A 27,231-nucleotide genomic window follows, 5' to 3' on the forward strand; every position below is an offset into this window, starting at 1 on the left:
TGAGGCTGAATGTAAAGCCAGGATGCTTCAGTAAGAATCAACAATCTGTCAGTAACAATGGTGACACTGTCATGTGGTGCTGTGGGCTGGAGCTTCATGAACCTTTATGATGTGAACATATCATAGTACAGAAAGAATACTTTCACTCAGCTGAGACCATTCATCATGTTCACTGTTATATTCATGTGTCTGTGGCTTTCACTCGGTGAGTTAACTTTGACTTTTTGTTCTTGCAGAAATATTAAGTGTTGAATTAGTGATTTATTCATCTGTGTGGTGGGAAGAAAAATCAGAATGTGCATGTTTTCTTCTCTATGACAGGTGACTCCATGGCAGCTTCAATCAAGCCACTTTTCACTCATACAATTATAGATGAAGGCAGTGATGTTACTCTGTCCTGCAACTACGAAGCAAGTGGTACAGGAAACTACCTGCACTGGTACAGACAATATCCAAAATCTAAACCTGACTTCCTTCTTTTTATATCACAAAGTGGATATAAAAGTGACTCAATCCCACCACGTCTCTCTGCTGAAGTTGATGAAAAGAATAACCAAGTGGATCTGCTCATCTCCTCTGCTGCTGTATCAGACTCTGCACTATACTACTGTGCTCTGCAGCCTACAGTGATAGGAAATCCAACTGCACTGTACAAAAACTTTCACACAGTTATGTTATACTGAAGGCTGATCACTTGTCAAAGTTACATAATTCCAGATGATATAATCTCAATGATATAATGAGTTAAAATAAATAAATGGGGTTAGATCAGTCAATAAAATATATATTCAGTGTGTCTTGGCTCGGGGCGGCACAGTGGTGTCGTGGTTAGCGCTGTCACCTCACAGCAAGAAGGTCTGGATTTGAGCCCCGTGGCCGGCGAGGGCCTTTCTGTGTGGAGTTTGCATGTTCTCCCCGTGTCCGCATGGGTTTCCTCCGGGTGCTCCGGTTTCCCCCCACAGTCCAAAGACATGCAGGTTAGGTTAGCTGGTGACTCTAAATTGACCGTAGGTGTGAATGAATGTCTGTGTCTATGTGTCAGCCCTGTGATGACCTGGCAACTTGTCCAGGGTGTACCCTGCTTTTCACCCGTAGTCAGCTGGGATAGGCTCCAGCTTGCCTGTGACCCTGTAGAACAGGATAAAGCGGCTAGAAATGATGAGATGAGGTGTCTTGGCTCTGTCTCCTGCTCCAGATCTATGTTCACACTCAGGATCACACTTTTTGGTTGCTAAAGGCCAATTTATGCTGACAACCCAGTCCTCGCAGATAGCGTTGCAGACAGTGTCTGCGTAGCCCCCCCACCTTCGCAGACGCTCTGCGCGCACCTCCCAAAAATTGTGACCACCGCAGAAGCCTCGCAGACAGTGTCGCAGACAAGAGGGCTCTGATTGGTCCACTCTACATCTGCTGTACACGCACTTCCGCTTCCCTACTTTCCCGGTTTGGTTTGTTTTCACGACCGGCATTTTTAAAAACACGAGCGAAGATGGAGCAGCATGAAGAGCGGTTGATTGAGGAAGTACGTACATCTATATGACTCCAGTTCTAGTCATTATTAAAAAAAAAAGTTCTAGTCATTATAAGTAACCGGAGGATAAACATTCCACTAACCACACCCACCAACTACTCCTAGCAACTTCGCACCCCCTTGCATTGTGCCGGTGAATAACATCGCGCACGCCTATTACTCCCTGCTCACCGATAAATTACAACTGTCTGCGAAAAGCTATCTGCAAAAGCCTTGTCGCAAGAGCATGCAGAGGCCTTTAGTACAATGATTCTGTAGATTTTTATTATTGTTGTCAATGGCTTCATAATATATTCAAAACACACACACACAAATACTTTTAAGACTCATAATGGCCATTTTAGTCTTGCCTTGCCTGACCATAGTTTTCATTGATATCACTGTTTAAAGATCGTGATGGCCAAATGAGACTTCGAAGCGCATATCAAGAATAAGGGGGCAGATGAAGCTCCGCTTTGAGGCTTTGTATCGTTGAGCAGAAAACCACATGACCCATGATAAACAAGGCCTCGGTTGTGATTCACTAAAAGGTTCATTACTCAGACTCTCATTCAGCAGACTTCACTAGCGACCTACTGCTAAGAGAAATGTACAGCATGTTTAATTTCTACCTCACGTCAATGTTCTGCCACTTTACATTATTCTTTGCATGTACAGTAATTTGCACAATATTCCATTTTAAAATAACTTATGTCATCAGATTTTTTTTTTGCTTGTTTGTTTTACTTATTTACCTGTATGTTATTTGGTGTTGACCCTCTGTCTCTCTCTTACACACACACACACACACACACACACACACACACTTTGTGTCTTTCTATGGATTAATGATCAGTATAATTTTGTCTGCACAATAAAAAGGTGTACATAAACATAAAGGGAGTAAGCTTTGTGTTCAGTGCTTGTGTGATGGGACTGTGAGTGCTACTGCAGCCGTGCAGTGCACAGAGTAACTTTTAGGGGAACCTTTATTGATTTTTGTTGAGGAACAGATTTTTTTTCACTGTGTTTGGATTGAGGTGATTCCTTTTCTTAGAAATTCCCTCCCCAGCCTCACGTGGTTCCCTCACGTGGTTTTCTTCCGAACGAGCCACGCCTCGAGGCGGGGCTTCATCTGCCACGCCCCCTTATACTCAGCATGCGCTTCGGAGCCTCGGCTTCAGACGGCCATCACTATCGACCAATAATTGCTGATTATTGTCTGTCTGTATTTTGTCACAGCATTAAATCATAATGTATTTTGTGTGTGTGAGCAGTTTAAGGACAGTTCCCCCATTTCCCCCTGATGAAGCGATCAGCCAGGATGTGTTTCTATCTGACACTTAAAGACATTGATTTGAATTAGAAAGTCTGCAAAGGGAATAAATCTGAAGAAATAGTACAGATCTTTGCACAGATAACTAGAAAAGGTGGCATGAATTCAGTTACAGCCTCTGAAGCAGTGAACACGCGCACACGCTCAGTGAGCAGCCCAGAGCACACAGCGAGCAGTCAGGGGTTCAGTACCTTGCTCAAGGCTGCCCCACGTCAACCTAACTGCATGTCTTTGGATTGTGGGGGAAACCCGAGCACCCGGAGAACATATAAACTCCACACAGAAAGGCCCTCCCTGGGTTTGAACCCGGAAACTTCTTGCTGTGAGGTGACCGTGCTAACCACTATGCCGACCAAAAGAACATGCGACGAGGGTGGGACTCGAACCCACGCATGCAGAGCACAATGGATTAGCAGTCCATCGCCTTAACCTCTCGGCCACCTCGCCCACATTTGTGTGTGTGTTTATTTATTTTGTATGATGCAATGATCTTTGGTGTGTTAGTAACTCTGTCAAAGTCAAAACTCAGACTCATTAAAATATTTGTTGGAACATTATTGCTGTATATTTATTTAATAAGCCTGTTATGAAAATGTGAAAACTACATATTCAAAAAAAATAAATCTGTCTAAAATGCTCATCTGAAGTCTGACTGAAAATGAAATTATCATCATTTGAAACCAATCGCAGTAAATTCTGTGCTGCTTTTCCTGATGGTAGAATAATTATTGGACTCGGACTGATGGGTTCGGAACCAAACAAAACCGCTTCCTCATAAAACAACGTGGTGGAACAGAAAGACTTCACCGGCCAATCAGGCGGCACTTTCCTCATGAATATTCATGATTTTCCCGCTCACCTCACGGAAATAGACCCCTTCGCATGTTTGTAAACAAACCGACCGTTGCCAGGATGCGCGCGCAGCCTGGACCCAGAAACAATGGCGCTGCCCATAGACCGGCATTATGAGCTGTCAGATTATGCCAAACAATTGTCGTTACAAGATCGAGAACGCTACATAAATAAGTTAACTCCAACAAGTGGACATCGCCTACTGTATCCGTATTTAATTAAAGAGTGGACGGACGATGTTAGTAAGTTCCCTGGTATACAATGGCCAGATATATACTCGTACCTTCAGGGCCGGCCCAAGCCTTTAAGGGGCCCTAAGCAGAATTTGATTTGGGGGCCCCCCACACCACCAAAACTACACTGCTAGCTGCCTTATTATTTCTTAGGCTACACAGTTAGTCTAGTTAGTCTAGCCACCCACCATAATCTGCGTTTTTAGTTGGTTTACATTATACTGCAACTTGTGGCTATTGCAATATAAAATATTCAGAGTGATGTGTGGCATATTTGTAAGTAAAACAACAAATCAGTAGACAAGACACTGTATATGTAAACAAGTTAACCAGTTTATTTTGCACTAATGTGCAAAACAAAGCCTAACATACACAGTTCTTACAAACAGTACTTAGTACTTGTACCCGTTATTAAATAACAAACAAATAAATAAATCTTAAAATCTGGAATAAACCTTACATCTTAAAAGAAATCTTAAATAAATTCACAAAATGAACAGAGAAATTTGCAGCATAATAACATCAACAATAACACAACAACAACCTATTATGTTGCACTTAAAACTATTTATAGGATTTATTGGTTATGTCATTCAAAATAAATATTTAACTGTGTTTCAACAACAACATTATTTTGAAATAAAAGTGTGATTAATTCATGATTTGGTAGTAACATATTATGACTCACTTGGAGCACTTTCATCAAAGGAGCAGGAGGCGGAGGTACCCGGATCTGCCTGGGCAGATGTGGTTGATTGTGTCCCAAAAAACCTCAGCAGGGCTCCTGCAAAATAATGGTACACCAGTACATCATTAATAAATTATTTTAATTTAATGACACAAAAATAGTAACATTGGACATTCAAACTTACCTTTTTCTTGCTGCTTTTTTCTTCCTCTTCTCTGCCCCAGATAGATAATTTCTTTTTTGAGACATGGCTTAGCCATCTAGTCCACCTATCTTCCGAAGTGAATAACTCCTGTCACGTCACGTGGGTCTGGTTGTGCAGGAGCGCAGTGGCAGCAGCCAGCAGCAAGGATTAGTTAACCTAATGTACCAACTATGAAAATGATACAAAAACGTTATTTTGTGTCTTTTGTTTCTGCTATATCATGTCATTGATATTATGTTTTTTTAATTAAAAATATTTTCGCAGGTGGGCATTCCAACTGCTCTTGGGGGCCCCCTGGTGGTGTGTGGGGCCCTAAGCAGGCGCTTAATTCGCTTATGCCTTGGGCCGGCCGTGCGTGCCTTATTGACAAGACTTCAGTGTACACCCACGAAAAACTTCGTGCCTACAAGTCTTTAGACGCATATGATTATGTTATGATGGCACAAAATCTGGACTGCTTGAGTCAAGCGAGACCTCTCCTACAAACAAAATTGCATGCAAAGCTAAGTTAACATGCTAACAATATTCATTACATTGTGTAACTATGACCCAGCTAATCAGACAAACGTTACCAAAGTGTTTTGCTACATCAATAAACGAAGACTAGAAAGAATAAAAAAGAAAGATTTAATAAATAGCCTGATCTTACCTGTGATGAAGTGGGCGCTGCAAACCTGCACATTTTTGATAGTGCTTTCATCCCAGTCTACACGTTTGATGGCTTGTAGCCATAGACGTAGGCGATTTTTTTGGAATGGGTGAGATCCTGCTGGAATTCTGTACATTTTAACCCCATCACTGCTACGATTCTGACACCCGACAACACAACAACTAGGCATTTCTTCCAAATATTTCTTCTCGTCTCTACCGTCGCTGAGTCTTTTTTGGGTCCAGGTTGCGCACGCAATTTCCTCTTACGTATGAATGACGTTTATTGCGAAGGGGTCTATTGAAAGGTGTTTGTGTTTAAATGTTTGGAAATCCCCACAAAACGCTCATTTGTAGAAGCGGCGAGATCAGGATCCCAGCAACGACTCTGACACAGCAGTTATTCCTGCAGCACCACTGGGTTTATTCAGGGCCACGTTAACCCTTGCTGAGGCCCTGGGCAGACACACCCCCGAGGCCCCACCCCCGCCTGTTGTCAACTGCGCTCAGCAAATTCACCCCCTCAGACGTGCCTGTCTAACTAGACACAGAAACTTAAATAATGACAGTGGCACAATTAGAAATACTATTGAACGATAAAACTTTATATCCATCAACACCTATTTAATCGAGAAAAAACAATGGTGAAATAGGCAATTGCATGGTGAAAAAATCCATCAGACATCACGGTTAACAAGTCTGGTTAACTAAAGTTTAGCCTCAAGAAGCCTTTGAATGAGTGAGTCAATGAACAACATGTCAAGAACATAACCGAGGCCTACAAGTTTCTTTAGTATTCAGAACAAGAACATTCATTTGGTATATAACCGTTCGTTTTCATTTTGGAATCCAGGTGACTTTTAACTTGTGAAAACAAAGAGCGATAACAAAGAAAGAAAAATATCTTGCTAGAGGTCTGCACAGGACAGAATTTTCAGTCCCGCTCCTGCCCGCTCCCGCATTGTGCAGTCCCGCTCCCGCCCGCTCCCGCATTGTGCAGTCCCGCTCCTGCCAGCTCCCGCATTGTGCAGTCCCGCTCCCGCAAAGAATTATGATTTTCAGTCCCGCTCCCGCCCACGCCTGCCATATTTTGTCCCGCTCCCGCCCGCAAATCCCACATGATGCAGACGTTCGCATTATTTCTCACGAAAGTTCTTGTCATTGGCTTGGGGAATTAAACATGCTGAGCTTAGCTGAGCTCTCCACTGACCGATCCTTCACCTAGCGCACGTAGCGAGGGTGCGCGTTGCCAGGCGGCATGCACAGCTGAGGCTTTACAGAGATACCCAACACACCTACCAAAATCTACAGTGGATATTAAGAATATTGCACATTGCATATATGTCACTCCTCACATTTACATTCTAGGAAATACAAGTAGGCCTATAAGAAATTAATATAATTTAAAGACACAGCGTGATGGTGCCCCGCCCCCTACTTTGAGTGGATTTGAGCATAAATATCTACAGCTCACGTTCAGGGGTGCGTTTCAAGCAATGTACCTCTTTTTAAAGCAGCACTTACTTCTGAAGCACTGTGAGCTTCACGAGAGGAGCTCTGCTCTTCTGCCATGATCGGAGATCTCAAACACGGAAGAGCAGAAAGGAATCGGAAACGTACACGAGATTAGACCACATCTGCAAATTGAGGCATCTTAAAATGTTTTTATTAATGCCAAATAAAATATCCAGCACAAATTATATATGATAGACATAAATTAATAATTTATAAATTTTATTTTAAACACGTTTTTAGTTAGCGGGACTGCAGCTTATCACCTCTCCCACCCGTGCCCACAATGAGCTTTCAAAATCACTGTCCCGCGGGAGTGCAGGGCTCTATATCTTGCTTCTCAGAAATAAATCTCAAAATGTTAGGCTATGTGAAACATTTCATCCTTTCACACACGTAATGTCCCAAACAGCAGTGGCACACAGCTTTGCGCATTCAGTTTGACAGCCATGGGTCAACTTACAAGGGCACTTTCATACTTTTCTGGAAAGCGAAGTCATTAATTAAATCATTGAACTCAAGCTGGCGTAGTGTGTGAAGACATGGTGGACAGTGATTGTATTAACAATGACGGGTGATTTATGCGACGAGACCATTTTTAGACCAAATTTAATTGATCATCATCATTCAGAAAACACATCAAACACGAAAGTGACATAGGATTTTTTTTTTTTTCCAAGAAGGGCACTATTCCTGGAGGTACTGCAATACTAGGTTGATGCATGAAGCAGAAGGAGCAAGCCCCTATTCCAGCTCCCTGTTCTAAAAATCTCTTTAATATAACATTCATTTAAAGAACATATCAGATATTAAACTGATAAGAGCAGATACTACATTTGATCTTAGCCAAAAGGCAGAAAAGTGATAATTGGCTGCAGTTAAGAGCTTTAAATGTACCACTTCCAAATATTAAAATCCAGAAAGGTGAACACAGCTGAATCCTTCTGAAGAAAGATATTAGCTCAGGGGTGCACCAAATGGTTGGAGGAGATTCTTTGTAAGAAGCTTGATATTTCTAATATTTGATTACCAAAAGCATACAACTCAGCCAGAGCAGAACCTACAAAAAAAAAAAAAAACAGTTGAACTTACTAATATGCCTCTCTCCAGCAAGCTTTAATAAACCACAAAAGCTTTATATGTTAATGAAGAGAAACCTGAGCTATATTTAACACTGGATCAGGTTAGTGAAACTGTATTGGAGGTCCAGAAAGCTGGTATAGGGTAATTTGGCCTTGGCCAATCTCTTACACCTTTACAGCTTTATTATCCATTGCAAACAGGCAGGGAAATGTCTGACCAACGAGCATTTCTGATAGATAGATAGATAGATAAAATTTTTGGTGGTCAAATGTTAGAAATATTGAGCTTTTTGCATGGACCCCCCCACACACACACGCCCCCAAGACGATGTCTCTTTTCAAAAGGATTCAGCTGTCAGTAAGTAGGAAGTGGGGATTGTTGAATTTTGAAAAGGAACAGCTGAGTGTTGTGTGATCTGTCTAATGAAATAGGGGAAAGAATTACTGCAGACTAATGGTCCAGCTGCTTGTTGAGCATGGAGAAAACCAGGAAATGGGGAAAAGTTAGGTCGGGCAAAGAAAGAAATATTTTTTCTTTATTATTTTAACAAGGTCACCAATAAACAAATAATATCTTGACAAATAATATCTGGAAATAATATTTTGTCATCAAAAATGGCAAAAGCAACAATAGAGCTTTGGTCAGACCTCGGGTTATTTGACACATGGAGAGTCACTAATCCATGAGAGAAAGATTTTACATTTTTCCTCACATCCCCATCATTCTTTTTCTAGAATTGATTATATTTTCATCTCTAGATCGGCCCTTGACAGAACCGGAGCCTGCTCCATTAACACATGCATTCTCTCAGACCACTCATCAATCTCTATAGAACGCCTGCCTCTTTACTATGACCCATTATCTAGACATTGGCGTTTAAATCCATCTCTTCTTAGCAATCCTGCATTTTTGACATATTTAGGAAATCAATGGGAACTTTTTATTTCTACAAATGATTCACCTGAGGTTTCAGCCTTGACCTTATGGGAAACAGACAAGGCCTTCCTCAAAGGGTCTATCATTTTTTACACAACTGCGAAGAGGAAGAACATATTAGCAAAACAGTTGGAGCTTGATCGAGACATTGCTATCTTGGAAAGAGATTTTAAAGTGTCTTTCTCCAGTTCTGTGTTGAAGAAATTAGAAGCAGCCAGATCTGCTTTAGATCAACTGCTAACTCAAAAAGCAGAATCAGCAATATTTTATACCAGGCACAGACTGTTTGAATCTGGGAATAAATCCATCTGGCTACTTGCTCATCTAGCTCAAGCTATACTCATCTGAGTGTCAAAACATATCAATTCTAAGGATTTTTTTTTTGACAGAATTAATCTCCCTACCCTATCTGAAGAAAGCAGAAAAGGTCTGTGTAGGCCAGTCACAGCCTAGGAAGTCTTGGAGGCCATTAAATCCCTACAGAGTGGGAAAACACCAGGCCCTGATGGGTTTGGACCTGAATTTTATAAAAAGATGGCAAAGTTTGAAGTGGGGCACTTAACTAACATGTTTATGGAATCATTTAGGAGGGGCACACTCCCACCAACTTTAAATCTCACCCATATTTCTCTGATTTTAAAGAAAGATAAATCTCCTGATCTTTGTACATTCTATAGACCAATAAGTTTGCTTGGGGTTGATTGTAAAATTTTGTCTACGCTTCTGGCTAGAAGTTTGAAAGAAGTGTTGCCCATTTGAGTGAGACTGGACCAGACAGGATTCATCAGGGGTAGGAACTCACACTCCAGTGTCTGACGGCTTCTAAATGTTATACAATTAACACAAATGACAAAAAAGCAAGATTGTTGCTGTGTCACTGGATGCTGAAAAAGCATTTGATCAGGTGGGAGTATCTATTTGATGTTTTGAACAGGTATGGTTTGGACTCCAGTTTTGTTGAGTGGATCAAGGTGCTGTACAGGTCCCCAGCTGCGAGGGTTTTCATAAATGGTTCAGTATCGGATATCTTCCCCTTGAGTAGAGGTACTCGTCAGGGCTGTCCTCTCTCACCTTTATGATTTGCACTGGAACAGAACAGGAAATGTGAGGCCAGCCAGGAATTTGAAAGAATCTGAGAGGAAACACCACAAAGGCAGGGCAAAATGGGCTCTGTGGTGCAAAGGCTAGTGTGTTGGACTTCTAAGGTCATCAGAGAAGCCATTCAAAGGTTGTGGGTTCAAGTCCCACCAGAGTCATTTCCTTTTGCATACGCTCTGCAGGGAAGCTTCTTCCAAACGAAATTGTCGACCTGAGGCGAAATCCTTTGGATATGGCCATTCCCTCTTTTCCATCTGAGATGCAATTCTTTCTTGACCCCAGTCAAACAGTAATATCACCATGTTCCACCTCTTCCTATGAATTTGGCCAAAAGGAAGCTGTACCTGAAATTCCAGTTCCTCACAATACTCATGACATTCACTCCTGCCATAATTTGTGCTTACACCTCCAAAGCCAACACTTGCATTCTCCATGTGGGAGAAAACCCAGCAGCGCCTGATGCAAGACTCTACTGAATGTTGATTTCAGTTGCTCACAGAGAAGGCTTGTTGCATTTAAAGGCTTGCCGATTCAGGTCCTGCCACAGGTCTTTGCTCTCAAGACTCTCTTGAAGGTTTCTTTCAATTGCTGACAAAAATGCACCTCTACAATCAAGAAGTACAGGCAAGTAGTATGGCGCCCATAATTGTGGAAGAGCGTGAGATGAAAAGCCATGCCAAGATGATAAAACTGGCCCAATAGGGACTGCCAGTAAACAGGAGCCATGGTATCCCAGCAGTGCCTGAGACAAAAGTCTTCTGTCAGTGCAAGACCAATTCCTTCTGTGCCCATCTTATTTTCTGAGCTGAAAAACGAGCGAAGACGGCATGGTGGCATACTGGATGTTGAATTGCAGGCCTTGTGCTGATGCTTGTGGGTTGAGATCCTCCCAGAGTTCATTGGTTTTGAGGTTTACTGCATGTTCATTTCATCTGTTATGACGAGAAAAGGACTTGTCCCTGGAACAGAACAGGAAATGTGAGGCCAGCCAGGAATTTGAAAGAATCTGAGAGGAAACACCATGAAGGGAGGGCAAAATGGGCTCTGTGGTGCAATGGATCATCATTGGATCCAATGGATCATTGGACTTCTAGGGTCATCAGAGAAGCCATTCAAAGCTTGTGGGTTCAAGTCCCACCAGAGTCATTTCCTTTTGCATACACTCTGCAGGGAAGCTTTTTCCAACCGAAATCGTCGACCAAGGCGAAATCCTTTGGATATGGCCATTCCCTCTTTTCCATCAGAGATGCAATTCTTTCTTGACCCCAATCAAACAGTAATATCACCATGTTCCACCTCTTCCTATGAATTTGGCCAAAAGGAAGCTGTACCTGAAATTCCAGTTCCTCACAATACTCATGACATTCACTCCTGCCATAATTTGTGCTTACACCTCCAAAGCCAACACTTGCATTCTCCATGTGGGAGAAAACCCAGCAGCGCCTGATGCAAGACTCTACTGAATGTTGATTTCAGTTGCTCACAGAGAAGGCTTGTTGCATTTAAAGGCTTGCCGATTCAGGTCCTGCCACAGGTCTTTGCTCTCAAGACTCTCTTGAAGGTTTCTTTCAATTGCTGACAAAAATGCACCTCTACAATCAAGAAGTACAGGCAAGTAGTATGGCGCCCATAATTGTGGAAGAGCGTGAGATGAAAAGCCATGCCAAGATGATAAAACTGGCCCAATAGGGACTGCCAGTAAACAGGAGCCATGGTATCCCAGCAGTGCCTGAGACAAAAGTCTTCTGTCAGTGCAAGACCAATTCCTTCCGTGCCCATCTTACTTTCTGAGCTGAAAAACGAGCGAAGACGGCATGGTGGCATACTGGATGTTGAATTGCAGGCCTTGTGCTGATGCTTGTGGGTTGAGATCCTCCCAGAGTTCATTGGTTTTGAGGTTTACTGCATGTTCATTTCATCTGTTATGACGAGAAAAGGACTTGTCCCTGGAACAGAACAGGAAACGTGAGGCCAGCCAGGAATTTGAAAGAATCTGAGAGGAAACACCATGAAGGGAGGGCAAAATGGGCTCTGTGGTGCAATGGATCATCATTGGACTTCTAGGGTCATCAGAGAAGCCATTCAAAGCTTGTGGGTTCAAGTCCCACCAGAGTCATTTCCTTTTGCATACACTCTGCAGGGAAGCTTTTTCCAACCGAAATCGTCGACCAAGGCGAAATCCTTTGGATATGGCCATTCCCTCTTTTCCATCAGAGATGCAATTCTTTCTTGACCCCAATCAAACAGAAATATCAGACAAAGCTATAGTTGTCGGAGATTTTAATATTCACTTTGATAACCCAGAAGACCCTTTAAAAACAGCGTTTGTGTCCATCTTAGATTCAGTCGGGATTAAGCAGAATGTCATAGGACCGACCCATAATGGTGGTCACACCCTTGATCTAATACTAACATTCAGATTAAACGTAGACAATATAGTCATACTTCCACAGTCTGAAGTTATCTCAGATCATTGTCTCATCTCATTCAAAATATGTCTGAGTAATAATATATGCACCTCACCACGCTACTGTATTAAACGTACTTTCACGTCAACTACTGCACAGAGCTTTATAAATGATCTCCCAGAGCTGTCAACTTTGATTGGGTCACTGTCAGCCCCTGCAGAACTCGATCAGGCAACTGAATGCTTAGAGTCAACATTCCGCCATACTTTAGATAATGTAGCTCCTCTAAAAAGGAAAATGGTCAGAGACAAAAAATTAGCACCCTGGTATAATGATGACACTCGCACATTAAAACAGACCACTCGAAAATTGGAACGTAAATGGCGTCAAACAAAATTGGTAGTGTTCAAATTGGCGTGGAAGGAGAGCTTCCTGAAGTATAAAAAAGCTCTTAGTGCTGCGAGATCAACATATCTCTCCTCCCTAATAGAAGATAACAAAAATAATCCTAGATTCCTATTTAATACTGTAGCAGAATTAACCAGGAATAAGTCCACTATCAACACATGCACACCTGCAGTATGTAGTAGCAACGACTTCATTAATTTTTTTAATGACAAAATTGAGAATATCCGACAAAAAATTCAAACTACTAATTTAAGGTTAGACAATGAAAGTGACCTTGTAGTTAACAATATAACTGTATCAGATCATCAGTTAGAATGTTTTACTCCCCTAAAAGAAACTGAATTACTCTCATTAATCTCTACATCAAAAGCCTCAACTTGCGTACTAGATCCCTTACCGACACATCTATTCAAACAGATAATGCCTGGAGTAATTGAACCGCTTCTAAAAATAATAAATTCTTCTCTTACGATTGGCTATGTACCCAAATCCTTTAAACTAGCAGTTATCAAACCCCTGATTAAAAAACCTGACCTTGATCCCTGTCAGCTGTCCAATTATCGGCCAATATCAAACCTCCCCTTTATCTCCAAGATCCTTGAAAAAGCTGTGGCACAGCAGTTATGCTCATATTTACATAGGAATAACATCCATGAAATGTATCAGTCAGGATTTAGACCTCATCATAGCACAGAGACAGCACTGGTTAAAGTAGTAAACGACCTACTGTTGGCGTCTGATCAGGGCTGTGTCTCGCTACTTGTGTTGCTTGACCTTAGTGCAGCATTTGATACCATTGATCATTCCATTCTTCTGGATAGACTAGAAAATGTTGTGGGAGTTAAGGGAATGGCCCTCTCCTGGCTCAGGTCTTATCTAACTGATCGTTATCAGTATGTCGATATAAATGGTGATATTTCTAGACGTATCGAGGTAAAGTTTGGTGTTCCACAAGGTTCTGTCTTGGGTCCACTGCTTTTTTCTCTATATATGTTACCTCTGGGCGATATTATTCGTAAACATTGCATTAGTTTCCACTGTTATGCTGATGACACACAGTTGTATGTTTCTGCAAAACCTGATGAGAGACACCAGCTTAATAAAATTGAGGAATGTGTTAAGGACATTAGACACTGGATGCTTATAAATTTCCTTCTGCTTAACTCTGACAAGACTGAAGTACTTGTGATAGGACCACATACAGCTAGAAGTAAGTTTTCTGATTACACAGTAACTCTGGATGGCCTTTCTGTTTCTTCACGTGCAGCAGTAAAAGACCTCGGAGTGATTATTGACCCCAGTCTTTCATTCGAAACTCACATTGATAACATCACCCAGATAGCTTTCTTTCATCTCAGAAATATTGCAAAGATAAGAAATTTAATGTCATTGCATGATGCAGAAAAACTAGTCCATGCTTTCGTTACCTCCAGGTTGGATTATTGTAATGCCTTACTGTCTGGATGTTCCAATAAGTGCATAAACAAGCTCCAGTTAGTTCAAAATGCCGCAGCAAGAGTCCTTACTAGAACTAGAAAATATGACCACATCACGCCTGTCTTATCCACACTGCATTGGCTCCCAATCAAATTTCGTATTGATTATAAAATACTACTATTGACCTTTAAAGCACTAAATGGTCTCGCACCACAGTACCTGAGTGAACTTCTGCTCCTCTATGACCCGCCACGCCTACTTAGATCAAAAGGTGCAGGCTATCTGCTGGTACCTCGTATAGTGAAGGCTACATCAGGGGGCAGAGCCTTTTCTTACAAAGCCCCACTGTTATGGAACAGCCTTCCAAGTAATGTTCGGGAATCAGACACAGTCTCAGCATTTAAGTCTAGGCTGAAAACATATCTGTTTAGTCAAGCCTTTTGTTAATGGTGTTTATGAGGTAAAGGAGTAGATCTGGAGGGTCCTCAGACATAGAGTGTTTTGGTAAACTGGGATGTATGGATGCTGTCAGTCCCCACTCGCTTGCTCACTCGAGTTTGTTGACGGTGCAGTGGCTGGCTGCTTTATGTCCCGGGGCTCCCTCATGCCTGTGTTACCTTCTGGCTCTCTCCTTTTAGTTATGCTGTCATAGTTAGTTGCCGGAGTCCCTGCTTGTACTCGGTGCAATATGTATACTGTTCCTACTTATTCAGGTGACATTGGGCATACCTAACCACCTGTGTTTTCTTTCTCTCCCCCCCTCCCCACCCCAAATCTGTCCCTCTGAGTTACATGGAGTCAACAGGAAATCTTTTGGTGGAGACGGTGGGGACCTCGACTGGCTATCGTAGCCTGCAGGGAATCGGCCATCAGACATTCTGTCGCATGTCCCAGACCCGGTTAAATGTAACTGAATTGTCTTGGCCAGGCCTAACGGTCCCATCTGCATCTCATCATTGCTGAGGAGTGTGCTCCCATCACCCAATCAAGCATCCAGCCAGAGCAGGTCATGATATATTTTTTACCATATTAACATGCCATTGTGCGTCATGCCTGATGTAAAGACTCTCGTCTCTGCGAGCCTACCACACAGATTTAATACTTGTCATTTTTAGGGCATACCTAACAACGTGTTTTCTTTCTCTCTCTCCCCCCCGCCCCCCCATCTGTCCCTCTGAGTTACATATTGATCCTGGGATTGAGATGCTGGCCTCTTCTGCCCCTCGGACCTGCTTGATCCATCCTGGTGCCCTGTGTCTGGTCGGAGTTTTATCGCCCCACTCCTGTGAAGGACGGCCCCATGAGGACAGTTGAGGGTTATACCTGTTAAAACTGTTAATATTATAGTCAGGCTGTCTGTTGTTGCCCAAATGAGGATGGGTTCCCTTTTGAGTCTGGTTCCTCTCGAGGTTTCTTCCTCATGCCGTCTGAGGGAGTTTTTCCTTGCCACCGTCGCCACAGGCTTGCTCATTGGGGATAGATTAGGGATAAAATTAGCTCATGTTTTAAGTCGTTCAAATTCTGTAAAGCTGCTTTGCGACAATGTTTATTGTTAAAAGCGCTGTACAAATAAACTTGAAATATCACCATGTTCCACCTCTTCCTATGAATTTGCCCAAAAGGAAGCTGTACCTGAAATTCCAGTTCCTCACAATACTCATGACATTTACTCCTGCCATAATTTGTTCTTACACCTCCAAAGCCCACACTTGCGTTCTCCATGTGGGAGAAAACCCAGCAGCGCCTGATGCAAGACTCTACTGAATGTTGATTTCAGTTGCTCACAGAGAAGGCTTGTTGCATTTAAAGGCTTGCCGATTCAGGTCCTGCCACAGGTCTTTGCTCTCGAGACTCTCTTGAAGGTTTCTTTCAATTGCTGACAAAAATGCACCTCTACAATCAAGAAGTACAGGCAAGCAGTATGCCACCCATAATTGTGGAAGAGCGTGAGATGAAAAGCCATGCCAAGATGATAAATCTGGCCCAAAAGGGACTGCCAGTAAACAGGAGCCATGGTATCCCAGCAGTGCCTGAGACAAAAGTCTTCTGTCGGTGCAAGACCGATTCCTTCCGTGAAGATGTTTGACATCTTCAATATCGCTTGCCTTCAGTATGTAAACAAAGCTCACTTGTCCCCCAGGACAAGGGCAGTAACGGTTGCGAATGTAAGTGTGACATCGGTGCAAGGGGTCTGTTGCAAATTTTGGCAATGTGGCACAAAGTTATTGAAGGGAACTTATTTATAATCTCACCATCTGGTGTGACCCAGATGAGGATGGGTTCTCTTTTGAGTCTGGTTGTTCTCAAGGTTTCTTCCTCATGTCATCTCGTGGAGTTTTTGGTTGTTTCTCAGAGATGAACCCTTAAATGTTGTACAAAAAAAAAAAAACTCCTTCAAGATTGTTTCCCAGCAAAACAAGTCCTAGCCACTGACATAAGCAGTTCTTGGTTCTAAACCAGCAAGGATTTGGTGGCACACTGTGACCAGTTTTCCTGGCTGAGAGCTGTTTCTTTGGCTGTGGAAACTTCAAGAACTGGCTCAAGATTAGGCACCAGCTCAGAACCAGCCCTCAGTGGAAAAGTGGTGACTTGGTGGACAAGTGGTATTCGAGGATCAGCAAAGGGTCCTCAAGGTTCTGCTTTGGGCTGATTCTACAATAGATAGGTGCCTGTTTAGAGCACTGGTCTTGTAAACCAGGGGTGATGATTTCAATTCTCACTGGGGCCTTTGACCTTCCTTCTGAAGGTAGAGAGTTGTGAGCTGAGATATTGGGACTGAGGAAAAGTGGTGCCTGTATCATTCATTGCTTGTGAGTTCTCACTGTTTCTTCAAAACAGTTCTGCTCAATTCTCTATCAGTGAGCCAGTTGATATAAAAAAAGACTACAGCTAAAACTCTAAAGGATTCTTATCATGATGCACATATTCGTAAGTTCCTGGTGACACAATTATAATTTTGGACTATGTAGTGCTAGGAAACTTCGGACAAGAAGACTATGAGATATGCATGGAAAAAGCATGAGGTTGAGAAAATTACATTTTTTTTTTAAGAACCAAAAACACTGGTCAGCTTTTTTTGGTTGGAGTTCTCATCACCTGAAAACCACTGGCTGCTGCTGAGGATGGCCCCACATGAAGAGCCTACTCAAGCGAGTAGGACGCTTCTTTGCTTTACTCCTGCTGTGCTCCTGCTTGATCTTTATTTTATTTTACTTTTTCACTTAATTTCCACTATTTCTTCATTTTATTTTTCACCTTTACAAGATAAGTTAGCTTTTAAAACAAAATGCCAGGGGGCAAAAAATCCAGGAGATCCTGCAGAAAATGCACAGAACTAGAACAGAGGATTTCTATCCTGGAATCAAAGATTGATGCTCTGCCAAAGACGGATGAACTAAGAGCGATATCTCACGAAAGGAGTACAGAAACAGTGGCTGAGAATGCAGAGATTGCACCCCGACAGGCCGATGGCATTGCAAATCGAGTGGATGAATGCATCGATCTAACAAAGCAAAATGTGAGTACAGAAAACTGGCACACTATGGGTGGCAGGCCCAAAAATAAAAACAGAAGAGTAATTACCTCAACACCAGTTCGTTCTGATACTATGCAACCCATGCTCCACAGCCATGCTATTAGAAATAGAGCCAGGTCTACAAACTACAATAGGATTTACAATCTTATGGAAAATCCACAGCCCATAAGGCTTCAGAACAAATTTGAATGCCTCAGGGATGTGGAAGCGGAATTTTCAGGAGAACAAGCACATTATAGAAAGAGATCGCACCACAACCGTAGAGCTGTGGGAAGAGGCAAAAAGCAGCTCGTAACACCACCTGATCCCACAACCCTTGTTCTTGGTGATTCCACTGTAAGACATTTAAAAGGACATGGGATGATTATTTGCAGTGTTGGGCAAGTTACTTCAAAACTGTTTTGCATTATTTATTACTTGTTACTGTCATTTTAAAGTAATGAGTTACATTACAATATTACTGTGTTTAAAGTGTAAGGCATTACACTACTATTGCATTACTTTTAAGTTACTCTCACCAAAATAACTGGAAGTATGGATTTGGCAATCTAAATGTAGCTCAAGACGCTCAATTAGCTCATCACACATCCAGTAGAAGGTGATGTGGTATCTGACTGAGCTAGGCTTATGGTTAAAAACAGTAGAATATAATAGCCACAGTGATGGCACAATACAAGGAACAATCATCGTAAGAGCAGACAAAAGGTGAAAGTCTGGCAAATTGTGATAGAAATACTGTAACTTTAGGCCTATTCATATTAACATTAATTGAACTGTAATGTATTGTAATGTCTAAAGATATGACAGGATACAAGATTAGCATTTCTATGCCTTTATTGTTTTCAAATTTACAGCATTAAGCATAGTTTATGCTTCCTAAAAAAAAAAAAAAAAAAGATTAGCCCTAAGGCATATGACTCCATCATTTCAGAAATTTAACAAAAATGAACATATTATGGCAAATTGTAGCCTACAATAAAACTGGCCTGAAAAAAACCCACAAGCCTTTTAAATCACGGCTAGACAATGACTATTAGCTATATGAGGATACCCAGTCACATTTCGAAAAACAGAATTAGAAATAACAAAATCAAAGTGCTTTTAATGATATTGAAGTGCTTAGACATATTAGCCCTCGAAGGAAAGGCAGCTCAATCACTTTAGTCTGACTTCCGACCAGAAAAAAAAAACCTCAGTTATACAGGACAAAAATACGGAAGCCGAGAAAGGCCCTTCATATAATCCTTTTTTTACTCACCTTGTTATCCCGAGATAACGACATAATTAATTCAGGATCTCGAGAAAACAACACAACTAATTCGAGATCTCGAGAAAACAAAACAATTATTTCATGATCTCGAGTAAACAGCTGAGAAATGGTTCATTCAGGTATGCTAAGAGACTTGTGATATGCTGACTTTGGGGCTATTTCTCATTCTGTATAGACGCAACTTTGGTCATTAGAATGTCTGGAATAATCGATCACCTAATAAGGCAATATTTTGATCAGGGGTTGACACAGGGAGAGATTGCATTAAGTCTTTTAATAGGGGATAATTTCAAAATTAGTCCGCGGCACTTCCGCAGAAGACTGGCCCGGCTTCGTCTCTACCGACGGAGATACAGTGATCCAGCTGAGATCATGAAATAATTGTTTTGTTTTCTCGAGATCTCGAATTAGTTGTGTTGTTTTCTCAAGATCCTGAATTAATTATGTCGTTATCTCGGGATAACAAGGTGAATAAAAAAAGATTATATGAAGGGCCTCTCGCGGCTTCCGTAGGAAAAATGTAAACAAACTGTCAGCATATCTTCAACAACATACTCCACCACAAGTCTCCTAACCTCCTGAGTCTGAAGGAGCATCTCAGAGCGGGAGAACGTTAATTTTGGCTGCTTTGTGATTTTATCACCACTCTCATCCTCCGCTTGCTTCCTTCATGTTACTGTGGCACCTCTGTAAATGTTTAGTTAAATTCTCATCTCATTATCTCTAGCTGCTTTATCCTTCTACAGGGTCGCAGGCAAGCTGGAGCCTATCCCAGCTGACTACGGGCGAAAGGCGGGGTACACCCTGGACAAATCACCAGGTCATCACAGGGCTGACGCATAGACACAGACAACCATTCACACCTACCGTCAATTTAGAGTCACCAGTTAACCTAACTTGCATGTCTTTGGACTGTGGGGGAAACTGGAGCACCCGGAGGAAACCCACGTGGACAACATGCAAACTCCACACAGAAAGGCCCTCGCCAGCCACGGGGCTTGAACCCGGACCTTCTTGCTGTGAGGCGACAGCGCTAACCACTACACCACCGTGCCGCCCCCGTTTAGTTAAGTTACTGGTGCTATTTCGGGAAGTGGACAGTTCTTTAGGTTTAGCACACAAAGTGCATCTGACTACGATGTTCTTCATATCCTTATTTTTCACAAACTTAAAGTAATGGGCGTATGCCCATCTGGAGAATGTGCTATCCGACATTAGATCAGCTGCAGGTTCACTCATCTCTCGCTCCTGTCTGAGTAGCCTAAAGGAAAAGGAAGTGAAACATTTTGCACGGACGTTTCACCTCTGCTGATCTCGCGTGATTTTGGCGAATTTGTTTGAAGGAAAAAAAACCCACCACTTCATTCCAGGTTAAAAATGCATTGTAACGCACATTATTGACATTTGTACCGAGTAAAATATTACCAAATTTTTTCTGTAATGCCTTACATTACCGCGTTACTGCAAAAAGCAATGCATTACAGTAATTCGTTACTTTTGTAACGCGTTACTCCCAACTCTGATTATTTTCTGCCTTCCAAATGTATCCATCTCTGACACCAAAGACAGCATTTTGAAACTCATGTCCGAGCATAAAACTATCAAACGTATTGTTGTGCATGTGGGAGCAAATGATGTTTTCAGAGAACAGCTGTTTGTCCAAGATGATTTCAGAAAACTTTTTTCTGATCTCTATAAGATTAGAATACAATCTTTTATCAGTGGCCCACTCCCTGCAAGGGGAAGCTTTGCATTTACTAGACTCTTCAGTCTTAACACCTGGCTTGGAAAAACTTATTTTTTATTTGGTATAAACTTCATAGACAATTTTAACCTTTTCTGGAATTGCAGAGAATTCTTCAAGCCAAATAGCACTGAACTCTGATTGGGTAGAAAGGTAAGAAAGGTAACAGAAAGGTAAACACAGCTAGACCCCGCCCCCAACAGCTGGATCCTTTTGAAGAGATACGTCACCGTGTGTGTGTGTGTGGTTTCCATGCAAAAGGCTTGATATTTCTAACATTTGACCATGAAACATGTCCAGCTCTACCAGAGCAAAGCCTGCAAAAATAAGCTGAGCTCATTAACATCCCTCTCCCCGGAAATGTTTAGTAAAAGGTGAAAGATTTCCACGTTAGTGAAGAGAAACCTGAGCTGCACTGAACACTGGATCAGGTTAGTGACACTGGATTGGAGGCTGGGAGACTCTCAGTGCTGCCGCTGTGATGCTTGGAGTTGTGGCTGAGGAGCTCATTACGGAAACACCTGGGATCTCCTTTAAAAGGAGGAGCCTTTGGGAAGTGGTGGGGGCTTGGAGCTCATCATCTGCTGTCTTGGGTTTGGTTATTTGTTGTGGCTTTGTTTTATATTTGGTTTTTCTTTCATGTTACAGCTCTTCACTACACTATCATCACATGCTTGCACTGTCTAACACTACTGATTAATTGCCTTACTCACACATACATTCATTTAGTAAATATTTCTATTTTCTTTAAGTAAATGAATTAAGATCTTCAGTCTCTGTCCTTGTCCTCCTTCCTTTGTTGTGATTTGTGAATCAGTCGGAACGCTAAGTCATATCAAAAGGCGCGGTCACGTGACTGCAGCTATGTGAGCTTTGATCCCTGACATTACAAAAGTATAAGTTTAGAAACACAAGCCAAATGTGACCAACATACAAATAAACAACTCAAAACACATTTCAATGAAGTATTACACTTGGATGAGCCAGCAGCAATATTTCTTTAAAAATATTCTGATCACCGGACTGAAAACCGAAATAATTATTGACAACTTTTTCCTGGGGCTCGAGGCAAAAATATTCGCTTGTGCTACATCCTAAGGCAAAGTTTAATTTTATAAAATTGAGAGCATCATTATTAGATCATAGATGCCTCTAAACTTTAAGCTAACACTATTTGTTATCTCTAGAAATTTATTTTCATTGGCGAACGGCTGCTTATATTGTTTCTATGGTAGACTGGGTCTGTATGTGATTATATATGACACTGTAATATAGGAGACCTGACCAGTCTGATGAGTTTGTTGAACATCCCATTCCATAAGCATGAGGTGAGGAATAACACACAACATTTTTACTCCACCTAAGTGCTTTCCATACCACATTTTCCTGCCTTCCTGCGATGCTACTGTTCAGGCTGCCAAATAGAAATAATTTATTCCATTGGATTTGTGATGTTGAAGCTTCTATTCTGAGGGCAGATAAGTTTCTCTTCTTGACCATATTACGCTTCTCCATGTCGTAAAGTCAAGGAGCAAGGCCTCTACACCGATAATATTTAGGATTGTGATATTTAAATGACAATGGTTTTCATCCACTACATTTATCAATGCCCAATCATTCTTACACTGTGACTGGCAAGATACAAATGTTTCATGAATCACACGTGAGACCTGTCATATGGTGATTTCTGCACTTTGATCTGCGCTGGTTTCTACGTTAGATTGATAAATGAGGGCTATTGCGTTGTCCTCGTTAGTATAGTGGACAGTATCTCTGCCTGTCACGCGGAAGCCTGTAGTTCGATTCCCTGATGGGGAGGCTTTAAAAATTTATTAACTTAGGCAGCAGGGGGATGTAGTGGTTCGCACTGTCGCCTCACAGCAAAAAGGTTCTGGGTTCGAGGCTGGTGGGGGCCTTTCTGTTACCCCTTTTCCACCAAATCAGTTCCAGGGCTTGTTCGGGGCCAGTGCTGGTGCTGGTTCACAACTCGTTCAACTCGCGAGCCAGCTGAGAACCAGTTTGCTTTTCCGTAGCTCGCGGTGCTAAGGGAAGCCACGTCATTATGTCGCTGTATACGTCAGTTACATCACTGTATACGTCAGTTACGTCGCTACGTTTGCATAAACCTTGGCGCGAATATCGAAGCAAAAACAACACGGAAGAAGCAGCAGCAGCAACAACAACAATAATAATAATGGATGACTTCACGTTTGTACAGCTGCTGCTTCTCGTCGCTTAAAAATGGCGATCTTTCGTGGTCTTGTAATTGTTGTTGGTCTTAACAACTCCGCCCCCCCCGCTGACGTAAGCGGTTCTTTCCTCTGGCCCAGCAGAGAGTTGGTGCTAGCCTGGAACTGTTTTTTCTGGCCCCAGAGTCAGTTCTTTGTCAGTGGAAACAGAAAACAGCCCACAGACCCTACTGGAACATCACTCACAACTTTAGTTCCTAACTGCAGTTAGCTTCTGTTTACGATTTGCCTCACAAAAAAAAGGACACACATTTTAAATAATGCAGTGTGTCAATCGTAGAGTGGGCTGTGGACTGTACATTCTGGCTACTTTCTCAAGTATTTTTCAAATTTTTACATAAATAGATTTTGACTTAGTTTCTAAGAGCAATGTTTGTTTGCGGAGCATATATCCAAAACTATTCATGATACGGATTTGAAACTTGGTATACATATTAAGAAGGTGATGTAGATGTGCCTTTTCATATTAAGAAATTTGAGAAATTTTAATTTTTCATGTTTCCATGGAAACAATTTCAGACTTAGTTTCTCAGGTTAGTCTGAGGGGGAGGTTTTGTTTCCGGAGCAGAACTTGAAAATCATGAGTGGTATGGTCTTGAAAGCAAGTGTCTGATTACCTGAGTGGTTTGCCTTGATTGTATAGTGGTTAGTACTCTGCGTTGTGGCTGCAGCAACCCTTGTTCAAATCTGGGTCATGGCAAAAAAAAGCTACCTGAACAGGTATAATTTTGGGTTTACTGTCATTAGTCATTTGCACTGTTAGAGTTGATTTGTTTTTATTTATTTGTCTTCCATTCAATACTGACACTTTTGCACAGTTTTTATCTTCATTTATCACAATTCTTGATTTTAGCACTATTAATGCACAGTCACATGTACAAAGCGCATATATAGGTTTTTTTAATTGTTACCTTTTTATCTGTATATTGTAAAGTCAGCTTGTTCTTTTTTTAATTCTATTTTATGTTGCACAGTGTGTCTTTTTCTTTTCATATGTTTGATAACTTGTTGCTGCAACAAAACAAATTCCCAGCTTGGGAGCTATCTATCTATCTTAGTGATTACACAGCCTGATAATTACAATTCATTTTTTTATACCCCCACTCCAAAGAAGTGGGGATATACTGGTTTACCTCTGTCCGTCCGTCTGTCTCTCCGTCCATCCAAAACACCCTTTTTCTCAGCAACCACAAATCATAGCCACTTAGTACCAAACTTCAGCTTGGGGTTCTATACTGTGTATACCGTTTTCAGGTCTGTCCCACATCGACTTCCTGTTTACCAACTGAATGTATTTACGAAACATATAAGGTGGATTCAGAAAATTTTCGAAACACTTTTCTCAGCAACTACAAATCACAACTGCTTGCAGGGGCTTCAAAGTTTGGGAGAATAGCAGGGTACAAATAATTTACAGCAGGGTGCAAAATTGTAAAATGTCTGCCAGTGGCAGACATAATGCACACAAAGCGTGCAGGGGGGTTTCAAAGGGGGGTGCGCCCCCCTTTGGGCACGGAAAATTTTATGAAATGCACTGAGAAATGGTGGCCTCTGGTAACTTTTAACGGTGAAAATAAAGGGTAATCAATACCATTTGGAGAACCTGAAATATGAAACCATACCTCAGTCATTTTATCAAATTTCAGAAATATTTGCAAACAAACACATAAAAAGTAGTCCGATTGAAATCCACATATGGATGATATAATAATTTTAAGTCTGATGTGCACTTTGACTAAGCTAAGGTGACAAGTTTCTCCAGATTCTCTAATACTATTGAAGAATATGGTGAAATCTTGAATACAGATGAAGAACTATATATATATATATATATATATATGAGAGAGAGAGAGAGAGAGATGCAAGTACGAATTTTTCATGGGGCGGGATGGTTTGGAACAGGTCATCTAAAATTGGGATAACATTTACCCGGGGCGGGTATTTGAGGCAGGTCGTCTAGCTTAAGCTTGATTAGCGTTGCTACGCACGCAGTTTGTTTTTTCGAGCAGCTGTCAAACGCAGAGTCAACTTTACGATCTGCAATTATAATGTCTTAAGCAAGGCTGAGAAACGGTGGACTAAGACGTATTTATTTTTCTATATCAACACAATGACAGAATAAATTTGCGTTCAAAACGTACTTACCTTTCCCTCTAGACCTTTTTAGCCACGCATCCAGCATGGAGCCGCTTGCAACTCTCTTCGTCGCCATTTGTGAGTCACATGATGGTATGAACCATTCACAGTCCATGGAACACTAAGCCAATCAGAGTACGGCTTACATATGGCACAAGGGGCAGTAATGGCTGCACTCATGTCGAGGATGTAAACAAAGTTGACGCGGCAACCGACATACATGACATAGTGGATGTAATTTACGTTCACAACTTATTTTGCCATCAGAAATATTTAATATTAAATTTTGTGACTCGACTGACAATAGCCGGTGGCATAACAAGCCACAGACCGCGATTTGCCGCCGGTGACCGGCTAATTTTGAGACCGCTGTGCTTGATATTTGGTACCGAACTTCAGCTTGGGGTTCTATACTGCGTATACCGTTTTCAGGTCTGTCGCACATCGACTATCTGTTTACCGACTGAATGTATTTATGAAATATATACGGTGGATTTAGACGCCATTTCAAGAAGCAAAATGCTATTTCAAAATGACAGTTTACCAGGATGCTATTTGAAATACCTGGGGAGAACACTGCTTTTTACTTACTTGTCAGGGTTAATTATTTGTTGAAGTCAACATTCATAATAAGTGTCATATTCCTTCAATTGCTTGTATTCTGATATAAGCGAGAGCGAGGGGATACGTAAGTGAGCAGTAGCTCACAGTTGATATTGTTTTGTAATTAATTTATTCAAATCATCATAAATATGTATCAAGATTTATCATTACAATATATCATTACATGCCGAGTAAATATTATCATAAATAATGTTACACATGCAAACATTCGTATAAAAGCACACCCATTTGATCTATATAGGCCTTTAAAAGCGGGTGACTGGGAATATCGTGTGCTGGATATTGGATATACACGTGTGGAGTGTAACGAGAGAAGAGCAGGGCTCACCGACTCCACAGCCACACTGGGGACGATCCTCTCATCGATCTCCTTCAGCTTGTCAGCAATCAGCTGTCTGTCCTCTGTGGCGATGATGGACTCTACAGGTGTGCCCAAAACCTTCACACCGTATTGCTGCAGTACGCCAATCTGAAACAGCACCACTCCTACCACAGGGTATCGTAGGTCGTAAGTTTAAGTATCCAGAAGTAGAGCTGCAGCTACAATCATTGACACCTTAATGATCTTTTGGCCATTGCAAAAGTAGAAGAGACTTTCAATACGTAAATTGTGCATGAATAGTCACTCAAACTTCCACTGAAAAAAAAATAAGTTGATTCCCGATTACTTAGCATGTCAGATGATGTGACACCATTCCATAGTTATTGACACCGTTCCACAATTATTGACATCGAGATGAGAATTATTTTTTTAAATGGTATGTGGAATTAAGTTCGCAAAACAGTTTTTATTTAATTTTTTCAAATAGACTTGTCTCATCTTATCTCAAGCTGCTTTATCCTGTTCTACAGGGTTGCAGGCAAGCTGCCCCAGAAATTTTGGGCCCCATGAAAGATTAGAATTTTGGGCCCCCCAACTTTGCCCACCCTTGTCACAATTGCACTATTGTCATTATTTGACTTTTCATAGCCCATGGACCTTGAGTTTGTGATGAACTCCATACTCAGTAGCCTTACAAATGTTACGCATAAAAGACAGGAAACATCTCATTATAAATTTATTTCAAAGTGACATGGAGTGACATTTCAATTTGATCAATTACGTACGTATTTCTTCATATGTTGTAACCTCTATTCCTCTTTTATGTGTGCTGCGCTTTCTCCAGCTCCTCAATTTGAAACCAATGGTTTAGAACATGTGAACATTCCACACACATAACCATGTCAAACACTTGACTGGTGTCCGTTATTAGCAACACTTTAATCTAGCAAACTGTATATGGCGCTCGCTCATTAAAAACTTCAATCCTAAAGCATTT

General features: G+C 41.5%; 3 non-coding genes and 1 gene segment (V, D, J or C); 1 reads left to right on the forward strand and 3 right to left on the reverse strand.

The window, feature by feature from the left end:
- The first annotated feature begins 165 nt into the window (after positions 1-165).
- LOC132884537 (T cell receptor alpha variable 12-3-like) lies at positions 166-26,385 on the forward strand. The segment is given in 3 exon segments: positions 166-205; positions 322-649; positions 26,154-26,385. Coding segments are annotated over 3 exon segments (600 nt in total).
- trnas-gcu (transfer RNA serine (anticodon GCU)) lies at positions 3,212-3,293 on the reverse strand. The gene has a single exon. It is a non-coding gene; the product is annotated as a tRNA-Ser (tRNA).
- Positions 7,662-7,850, reverse strand: LOC132897288 (U2 spliceosomal RNA). Its single transcript, XR_009656299.1, has one exon. It is a non-coding gene; the product is annotated as a U2 spliceosomal RNA (small nuclear RNA).
- LOC132896177 (U5 spliceosomal RNA) lies at positions 21,202-21,316 on the reverse strand. Its single transcript, XR_009655956.1, has one exon. It is a non-coding gene; the product is annotated as a U5 spliceosomal RNA (small nuclear RNA).
- Positions 26,386-27,231: the final 846 nt, after the last annotated feature.

This window comes from Neoarius graeffei, chromosome 1, assembly GCF_027579695.1.
Source record: "Neoarius graeffei isolate fNeoGra1 chromosome 1, fNeoGra1.pri, whole genome shotgun sequence".
NCBI classification, from domain to species: Eukaryota; Metazoa; Chordata; class Actinopteri; order Siluriformes; family Ariidae; genus Neoarius; species Neoarius graeffei.